Source organism: Coffea arabica, chromosome 7e, assembly GCF_036785885.1.
Source record: "Coffea arabica cultivar ET-39 chromosome 7e, Coffea Arabica ET-39 HiFi, whole genome shotgun sequence".
Lineage (NCBI taxonomy): Eukaryota > Viridiplantae > Streptophyta > Magnoliopsida > Gentianales > Rubiaceae > Coffea > Coffea arabica.
The window spans coordinates 9,773,372-9,783,658 of record NC_092323.1 but is presented as its reverse complement, the minus strand read 5'-3'; the positions used below and the strand labels follow the sequence as shown (position 1 = coordinate 9,783,658).

Here is a 10,287-nt window from a genome sequence, read left to right as displayed (position 1 = left end):
TGAACGGCTTGCCCTCTCTCTTTCTGCCTCTTTTTTTTTTTTTTTTTTTTTTTTTTTTGGGTTTTAAACGTGAATATGCTATTGGGCTTGGAAGTGGCTGTCCTTGAGGCTTTCATGACGATTCTGGTCGGTCTGGGTTTTGAATTGGGTTGAGGCTGGAGGAGCCATACGTAAGGCCGTCTACAACTCTCTTTCACTTTCGCTGCTTTGGGCAGGGCCTGGAGAAGTAAGTAGGTAGGGAAGTAGGAGTCAAAGATTAACCTCACAGACTTATTTGATGTGGTTTGGACTTAGTCGGTACCAAACTTTGGACTGCTGCCAACTCCCATCTGTCTCTGTCTCTGTCTCTGTGGCTTATTTGGGTTGGTCGGTGAGTTGGACTCTTTAGTTTGTGGGATACGTCACGTTTTTGGAGAAATTGGAAGTAAAACTTCTACGCGTATATCTTTCTTTCATTCTTTCTCTTCATCTACAATAAATATTTCTCAACGCAAAAAAGAGAAAATCCCAATGTATCATGTCAAATGACTCCCAACATTTCACCTTAATAACGTCACGGAAAGAAAGAAACAAAGAGGGATTTTGGCAGAAAAAAAGAGGGATCGATCCACGTACAAAACGACGGTCAATCTATCCATCTCTTCACAGTAATGGAAGATATGCTAATGGAAACGGTTAGAGTCAAAAGTTTGCAAGAGAACCTGGCACTCCAATTCTGACAACTAATTCCCCTGGGGAATTTTTTGACAGCAATGTTACGCGTTTCTTCTGGTTCGTCTTGCCCCTAACTAATGCTAGACTTTGTTCGTTTGGACCGTGAAATTATCCCAAATAATATTTTACTTGTATCATAAACACATTTTTTAATCTAATTTTTTATATTTTTTTATCTCATATACATCACATCATAAAAAGTGATACAGTAATTATTTCAAATAATACGCTATCCAAACAAACCAAATTAATTATATATATATACTACAAATAAAGCGTAAAAAGTAGAGCTTGTAAACAGGAAGAGGAGCTTGTAAGTTGGTGGCGTCGCCTGCATATTGCATAATGCATTTTCCTGTTTCTTCTTTCTCCCATGATTGCCGCCGAAAAAGACTGCTTCAACAAAGAAAGAAGAAGTCGAGACGTTTGGATTTTGGAAGAAGAGAATGTACAATAGTGTGTATTAGTAGTGTTATAATATTACGGTGCTGACTGACCGCTGAGAGACTGTTTGCAGTTTGTGCTGCAGGTGTCCGGAGTTGGGAGGACAAATCTAATCTACCATTACGCATTTGTTTATTATTTATTTACTGAGAGAATTTTAGCAGATTTCCATGTGTCAAACCTCAAAAGCCATTACGCGTTCTCAAAAAAGAAAAAAAAAAGTTTCCAAGCTTGACTTTGGACCATTCCTATACTACTTTTCAACTCTTTATGTCCCTATCTTTTTGGTTTTTTTTGTTTTGGATCTTATTAAAATTACATTTATATCCTTGCTAGATTTGGTTAACTTTAGTTATAATAATAACTAACAGAATTGAGAACCATTCTGTTACGCTTTGTGCATTCCGTCAAAAATTGAACAACGGTGGGACGAATTTTATAGTTTAAGGATTTAAGTGTCCCATTTTGAAGTTTAGGAACTTAAGTGAGATTTCAGATATAGTTTGAAGGGACAGAGTGGAATTAACCCTTAAGAATCCCTGCAAAAGTTTGTTGATAGCGTTACATAATTCACCAACCTAAAAAAGTTCAACTGTATTTTATGTGTACTAGTAATCTAATTTTAGATAACTAGAAAGTAGTATTTTGATTTTGACTCAGTCCAGAAACGACTTACTGGTAGATTCTTTGGAATAATAAAACACAAACGAGTGTGTCCAATGGTGCATGTATCTGTCAAATCAAACCCCAGCGAACGCTTCCTGAAAGAAGTCCAGATTATGATCATAACAATTAATTAATTGATTGCACATGCCCCTCGGGTCAGCTCAGCCGGTGAACCCATGGGGTATTCCTCGTGATGGCACAGGTTCGAGTCTGGTTTCACATGTCGCCTGGATCCTCTTGGGAGCGGGGTACACAGGTGCAGAGGGATTAGTCGGATCCTTACGAATTGACCCGGACACCCTCTATGTTGACAAAAAAAAAAAAATTGTACATCGATCATTGGTTAGGATGTTAGGATAGCTACCATAATTTTTAGACGCCATAAATTTACACCACGCTCGCTATCAACATAAATTTATACCCCCAAATTAGTTGTATATGTTGCCATGTGTGAACAAAATACACGTACCAAATGACGTCTTGTAGCTAGTGAACTGAGATTTTTTTTTTTAAAGTTGGTTTCCTTCCTGATTTGCCACGTATCTAGGTAGACTGGTAGAGCACCCAGATTGATGAATGATTTAGACATATACGTATTCTTCTTATGTTTAGTTGAGGCTTTGCGTCGTCTAGAAGAGACGTTGCCGTCCCGTGCAATTTATGCATGTCAATGAACTTTACTTTCCTCTGAGGGAAAAATGAACTTACAAGGAAAAGCTGCAGCCCCGATTATTAAAGGAGTTCTTGTTGATTGGCTAAAATCAAAATGGGATGAGACTTTCAATTTGAAGGCCACGACAACTGAAGTCAAGTCAAGGCCATGCATGATGCTGATGCATCCCCGTATCTGACTGTCTTCGCTGATTCGTTTTGTACGCAATTAATTTTCTCTCCAGAGGTCAGTAATATTAACGCTCTCATTTATATATTCTAGATAGAAAAGTATAATTAATCTTTTCTACTATTTATTGATAATTAATGTGGTGTTCATTAGGCACCCAAGTCTTTTAAATACTACTTTTTTTATGGTGTTAGGTTAACAAATTACACGGCAGCTGCTTTAGTTAACACTAGCTATGCATACTCGACGTGTGTGTAACTTATAAAAAAAATATTTTTAATTAAAAGAAATATAAAAATAGTGCAAGTGAATATAACTATTTTATGTAATATGTAATAAAAAATTATTATAGAAAAAAATGTGTACAATTGGGAGTAGAAAAACCTGTTACTAAGGCAGAGCGTGAAAATTAAAGGGAGGTAATTTTGATTGGGTAGGATTTGTGTGTCAGTTGATAATAGAAATAAGGATTAATAGATAAGGGAGAACGTAAAAATTCCGTTACTAAGGGAGAATGAGAAAATTAAAGGGAAGTACTTTTGATTGGGTAGGATTTGTGTGTCAGTTGATAATAGAAATACTCAAGATTAATGGATAATAGAGATAAAAGTTAATAGATTACAGAGAGATGAGGATAAATTTGAAAACAAACAAAGTTAACACTGACACACGGATTTTATTATTGTAGAGATATAAATTATTTAAATTGAAGAAGGTTGTGATTAGCCGTGGTTTTATTTTACGACCACTTGAAGTTAAAGCTAACCACGTTTTCAAGACATTCAACACTAATTATTAACATGATCTTGAGCAAACTTATATTTTACGGTGAAAATTTTAAATATCTTCTTTATGTAACAAATTATTAGTTTTTGGCTAAAGTTGAAGCCTCTATCGTTTAATTTAGAGATCCTTGGTTCCGATTCCCCTCCCCCCTCCTCATTTCTTTAATCTCATCCATCCCTTGTTAAAAAAATTAAAAGAAAATTCAGTTTTTGAGTTTAAATAGCACTATCCGCTTAGATTGTGTTTGAATCGAAAGTTATTTTTTATATTATGTTATAAACGCATTTTCAATCATTTTTTATTTTTAAATTATTTTTTTACTCCATATACATTATTATCACAAGAAATATTATGAATTATTTTAAACAAACATTTCAAATAAAAAAAAAAGAAGTAGAGTGGTAAAGTTTATTCATGATTTTCAGCCCAAGAAAAAAAAAGTAGTTTATTCATGGTGGGTGGCTAGTGACACTTTGACACGTCTCCTCCTCCGTCCCCCGCAAAATGGCAAATGTCTTCCATTTCCCAACTTTAATGGCAATTAAATCAACAAAAACGCTAAAGTCTAAAAAATTACTACCCTATTAGCTCCTCCTCCACCCGTTTCCTTGCCAACTGTTACTAGTCTATAGTGCTAGTAATAAATGAAATGAAAAAGCCAAGAGTCAATCATATGAATGATTTCGTTTCCCACCATCCTTGATTGCCTCAGCAGCCGGCCACCTTCCGCTGCTGGGGTGGACTTTCGTCTTCGCACCTCCGACGCCTTTTTTTTCTTTTTCTTTTTTCCAAAAAATAAAAAATAAAAAATAGGATGATATTACTCCTAGTTGGAACGAAATCAGAAAAAGCGAGTTACTCTACAGTGGATTCGTTCAACCAACAAAATTCAACTTCTCCTCCCAGTCCCAGGTTTGATTTTATTATTTCCCCTTCAAACTCTCTCTCTCTCTCTCTAGAAGCCCAGCTCCACCTCACCTGCTCTCGCTTTCTTTTCCTACGTAACGAGGAAAAAAAAAAATAAAAATACATTTGCATATTCGAACAAGCCAACACGTATGCCATATTGTTTCTTTTTTAGCATGGACAACCACATATAAATTATCTTGTTGATTCAGCTAACCCAATTATTGCTCTGCTTTCCTTTTTCGTGATCAACAACAATTTTTTTTTTTTCGGAGGAGGATTATTTTTTGTCACTTCTCTCCGAAATAGAGTATTTCAAATGGGATTTTTGTTTTCTTCTACTAGTAGTAGCTGTAGAAGTGATAGAATCATGGTTTTTGTAGATGGTAAAGTTTTGGTTTTTATGGGTTTCATTATGCTAATCTCGGGCATACACAGCTCTGAAGCTAGTGGTTCTGCTTCTGGGACCTTCGGGTTTGATATCCATCACAGATACTCTAACCCGGTTAGGAGTATTTTCGACTTTGATGGCTTGCCGGAAAAACATTCTTTCGACTACTACGCCGCCATGGCCCACCGTGATCGCTACAACCGGGGTCGCTACCTCGCCGGCACCACCACCCCTGTCACCTTCGTCGCTGGCAATGACACCCTCCGCCTTAATTCCTTGGGATTGTAAAGTTTCATTTCCCTTCCCTTTTTCTTCTATCTAATTATGGATTTATATGTTTAAAATATATTCTAAAAATGATAAACCAAATTGCAGGTTATGGTTTTATTTTGCTTCAAATTTTATCTTTTCAATTTCATTTTGAAAGTACGAATGTAAGTATATTTTAAAAGTGTAAAACCAAATTACAAGTTATGGAAATTTTTTCTTTTACTTCAAATGTTAGCTCTGAGTTTGGATGCCAATTCAAAATTAATCTGAAAAAGAACTAAATTTGGTTTTTTTTTTTTAATTTTGTATTGAATTTTCATTTTTATATTTTACTCGCCAAATTTATTTATATAGTAGTGAACCATTTACAATATGTTAAATTATGTTTTTAATAAAACTATAGAAATTAGGACTCGGAGACTGATAGAGGTGGGAAATGCCATTCTTAATTACTACTATTTAAAAAAAGAAAATCCCAACGCAAACACAACATAGTATATACATATGTGTATATGTAGTTGTCATAAGCGAAAGCTTTTTGATAGCATAATATATCTTAAATGAAAAACTGTAATATTTTGCTTTATTCTGGTAGAAGAAGAATAGAGGAGTTGGGGAAAAGGAAATGGAAGAGGTTGAATGCTGGTTTCGAACATATATTACTGTTTTGAATTGAAATATAAACCCTTACATAGCATGGGTTTGAATGCTGGTTTTAAACAAACTCTCTTCTTGAAAGGCAATTTGACGAAGATAGTGCTCAAAGGATTTGTGGAAATCATTAAAGCCTCCTTTTCTTCCCGTATTCTGTTGTACTTTTTTTTTTAAAAAAAAATTTTCATTAATCAGAACCACCTTTATTTTATCATATTTCTTTTACAAGGCTAGCGAGCTCTAGTTTAAAAACTGTAGCACTTTATCTGTTTGCTGGTTGGAAATCCTTTTTTTTTTCGGTATTTAGATTTCTGTGTTGCTTTTGTTCCTTTGGTGTTTCTGTCTCTATAAAAAGATTCCAGTTTTACGAGCGAAAGAGCTTTTTAAACTTAACATTATGAATTCTCTTCTCTTTTCCTTTTTCTGGCCAGTTTTAATAATTTTTCACCTTTAATTTCCTACTTTGCAAAACATTAATAAGCGTTCATGGGGTGACAGATATTTAATGGACTAAACCAAGATTATACAGCATGAGTAATTTAATCTTCCTTGAAAAAATAAATGTGCAATTGACCAATATTTTTCCTTTGCTCTCTCTCTCTTTTTTTTTTTTTTTCCTGAACTTGCAGTTTGTACTATGCAAATGTCTCCGTTGGAACACCAGAATTGTGGTTCTTGGTCGCACTCGATACTGGAAGTGACTTGTTTTGGCTGCCTTGTGATTGTACCAGTTGTGTGCGTGGCTTGGTGACAAGATCAGGACAAGTATGTTAATTTATTTAGATTTTAATTTCACATTTTATCACTTGAAATGATAACTATGTCTTAGATTAATTTGCAAATATGGATATCTTCATCTTGCTGTATTGGTAATTAAGAACTTGCTGCTGGGGAAGAAAAATAGCAACAAGTGGACTGCTTGGCTTCTTTTTCCGCTATGTTTAGTGGCAGTTGGGTTTTTCTTTTCCCCAATTTTTATGCCATATGACTAACTATAAAGTTTTTTTCGATTGGACATTTCATCCAAGATTCTGGTGGATGTCACACTTTTCCTTTGGGAAGCAATAATTACCAGTACCTTAATTTTAACTGTGCATTGCGCAAGCTTGATTGGCACCATAAATTTCTATTATCTTGTTAATCAAAATTCTAGCATTGTGCAATACCAGGTTCAAACTTCATCAGCCAATTTTGCTGTCTAAAAAGTTGAAAAATTTAATTAATACTTCTATTGCCAAATTTATTTGTACTATTTTTATTTATTTTTTTTAAATTTTGAGCCTGTCTTCCATAGCCAGTTTTCTGTTATTCATTTTTTTTTTCGCTCTTTCTTTTCAAGCAGCGAATTGATTTAAACATGTACAGTCTGGATACATCCTCAACTGGCATGACTGTTCCGTGCAACAGTACAATGTGTGATGCACGAAGAAGAGCATGCTCAGCTTCACGCAAGGCTTGTGCTTATGAAGTTAGTTACCTTTCCGGCAACACTTCATCTACAGGGTTGTTAGTTGAGGATGTTTTGCACTTGGCTACGGATGATAGTCAGCAGAAAGTTGTTGATGCGCCAATTACATTGGGGTGAGTATTATTAATTCATAGTATGATTACCTGTTTTTGTTTGAGGAGCTCATCGTTGATCAATAAAATTCTGAAGAGACTAATACTTTCATGAATCTTATGTTGCTGTCTTAAAGGAGGATTTCACATTGATGCAGCAGACATATTATATTTCTAATCCAAATGGTGAATTAATTCAAGTTTTCTTTTTTCTTTTTCTTCTTCTTTTTCCTGATGCTCTGAGTAGCTGAAGTTTTATTGTTATCCTCGCTCTGGGGACTACATTTATGGTCTATACGAGGCATTTTTAGATTCCTAGATTGCCTTTTTTTTTATTTTTTATTATTGTTTCAACTAATGAGTTTGTCTGGACTTTTATCTGCCTTCTTAGCTGCTGCTCGTTATCTCATATATCTATGTCCTTAATCATGTCTCCTTGTAGTTTGCACTCACAGCTGATTATTGGGCAATATTTTGTCCATGGCCTTTCTACTTGCACATGACATTGACTCATGATGCTTCTTCTATTTCAGCTGTGGAATAGTTCAAACTGGTGGATTTTTGGATGGTGCTGCTCCCAATGGTCTGTTTGGTCTAGGTATGGACACTATATCAGTTCCTAGCACATTAGCAAGCAAAGGGCTAGCTGCAAATTCTTTTTCGATGTGTTTTGGGAATGATGGAGTTGGAAGAATTGTTTTTGGAGATAAAGGAAGTACAGACCAAGGAGAAACACCATTCAATCTTCATCAACTACAGTAAGCAGCTCCTGTTCGCTTTGTATATTCTAGTACCAATTTCACTCACTTAGCCACCAATTACTTTTCTTCAGATTAAAGGACTTCCAAAATTCTACTAAATTTTATTTTTCTCTTCATTACCTTTTCCCCCCCTGTATTTTCTATCAGCCCAGCTTACAACATAAGCATTACGCAAATAGCTGTGGGAGAGAATATCACAGATGTTGATTTCACTGCTATTTTTGATTCTGGCACCTCATTTACATATGTCAATGACCCAGCTTACTCAATTATAACCGAGAATGTAAGTTACTAGGAAGTTTTCATGATATTTTACATAAATATGATGTGGTCTGCTTTCAAGGATTACAAACTATCTTGCTTCTATGTTTTTTGGCAGTTCAATTCTCGGGTCCAACAGCCACGTTATCCATCTGATTCCCAAATTCCTTTTGAATTTTGCTATAATCTAAGGTAATTTCATTCTCACAACATCATTTAACAATACTTCACCTCGTGGTCGTTCATTTTACCCTGGGAACCTTGTAGACTGACTCTTTCTTTTCATGCAGTCCCAATGAAACAGGCTTTGACATGCCCTCTCTGAATTTGACGATGAAAGGGGGAGATCCATTTTCGATCACTAATCCATCGGAAATATTTCAACTTTCGGTAATTACATTTCACAAAGTTGGATACCTTGGGATTTTCTCTTGATTGTAATAACCCATTTTCTGATGTGCAGAATAATAGATATATATATTGTTTGGCAGTTGTTAAAAGTGGGGATGTCAACATCATCGGACGTAAGTACCACTAAGTTTCATTGTTAATATAATCAGAACATAAATACACGAAACTGACTGCCACTAATGTCTCCCCTTCCCATTGTAAACAAAAAGGAAAAGTGAGTTGGTTTATTTTATATATTCCTCTTGTTTTCTTCAGTAGAGTGATGCCATTCCCTTATACCACTAGTTTGTGTGTTAATTTATTGCTTATATCAGTACTAGTTCCATGTTAACATATTAGGATGTAAGATTCTTTTTCGTTTTCACTGGTCCGTCTTGTAATACTTATCTGATCATAAGACTATCTATGGTGACACGATACAGAGTTTGATATTGAATTCTTCAAAGTTTGTTGGAAAGTTATATCAAAGTCCTATTCCCCCTTTTTTTTTAAAAAAGGAAAAAAAAAGAAAAAAGAAAGTCCTGCTCGCTTGTTTTCGGTTCCAGTTGAACTTCCATGTATTTTGTTTTGAGTCATGCATTCACATATTAATTTCTAGCTCTGACAAAACAATTTGTTGATTTTTGGCCAGAAAATTTCATGACTGGTTATCGGGTAGTTTTCAACCGCGAGAACATGACTCTGGGATGGAAGCCATCTAACTGTGAGTTCACTTTTTCTTTTGCCTCATGCAACATATTAGAAGTTTGCAACTCTCTGCCCTTAAATGAAAGCATTGTTCTCAGGCTACGATGATGTGCAAACTAAGAATGGATCAAACACATTGCCCGTTAACCAACGGAACGGTACCCAAGCTCCTTCACCCTCAACTCTCGTGCCAGAAGCCACATCTGGAAAGGGAAGTACTTCTCCTGTGGCAACTGCAATTCCAACACAATCACCCCCGGGGAGCAATGCACCGGATTCGAACTCCATATCTTGCAAAATCCTTGTCTTTCTGTTTTGCCTGTTGAGCCATTATTTGATTATTCTTTCTTACTGAGGCTGCAACCGCTTGTGTGGAATTGAGCAGTATTTTGTAGCAGTAGCATTTCCACTGGATAGATTTAATACCATTACAATATGCTAGTTTTGCAGCCGTCTCGGCTATATTGAGATTGATCTGTCGTACTTTTAGCTGTGAATATACATTATTGTTTGATTGATGGATACATATTACTTTTCGAAGGCATATATATATATACTTGATATGGCTATTGTCGGTAATTCCAGATAACCCTTTGAAGTGTAGCGTACTCTTGATGACTCCCTTTTAATTCTTTTTCTTTTTATTCGACCTGAGGAAATCATTAAACTGACCTTGCAAAGCTTATTTTACATTTTGATTGCGTTAGTTTTAGACAATTTGAAGTTGATTTTAACTTGTCAGAGCATAAATGAAACGATATCGTGCAGATCGTGATTGAAATCCAGGCTGGAGAAAACGAGTAGGACAGATGAGATTGTAACCTGGTTAGCGATCAACATGAATACAGATAGAAAATTCAAGAGAAAGGAATGTGACTGAAGATTTTGACAGCCCCCAACAAAAAAATATGAATGAAGATAACAACAGCGAAACT

The 10,287-nt window shown here is 35.4% G+C and overlaps 1 protein-coding gene across 2 annotated transcripts; it reads left to right on the top strand.

Annotated features, from left to right (window-relative positions):
- The first annotated feature begins 4,167 nt into the window (after positions 1-4,167).
- Positions 4,168-9,931, top strand: LOC113701870 (aspartyl protease family protein 1-like). Of its 2 annotated transcripts, XM_027222742.2 has the most exons (11): positions 4,168-4,363; positions 4,796-5,032; positions 6,302-6,437; positions 7,015-7,253; positions 7,766-7,990; positions 8,141-8,276; positions 8,373-8,446; positions 8,545-8,644; positions 8,718-8,778; positions 9,297-9,368; positions 9,451-9,931. In XM_027222742.2, the coding sequence occupies exons 1-11, from the start codon at positions 4,266-4,268 to the stop codon at positions 9,705-9,707; spliced, it is 1,635 nt and encodes a 544-aa protein (XP_027078543.1). In that variant the 5' UTR covers positions 4,168-4,265; the 3' UTR covers positions 9,708-9,931. The 2 variants fall into 2 exon arrangements, with proteins under 2 accessions (XP_027078543.1, XP_027078544.1); XM_027222743.2 differs by lacking the exon at positions 4,168-4,363 and having other exon boundaries at positions 4,377-5,032.
- Positions 9,932-10,287: the final 356 nt, after the last annotated feature.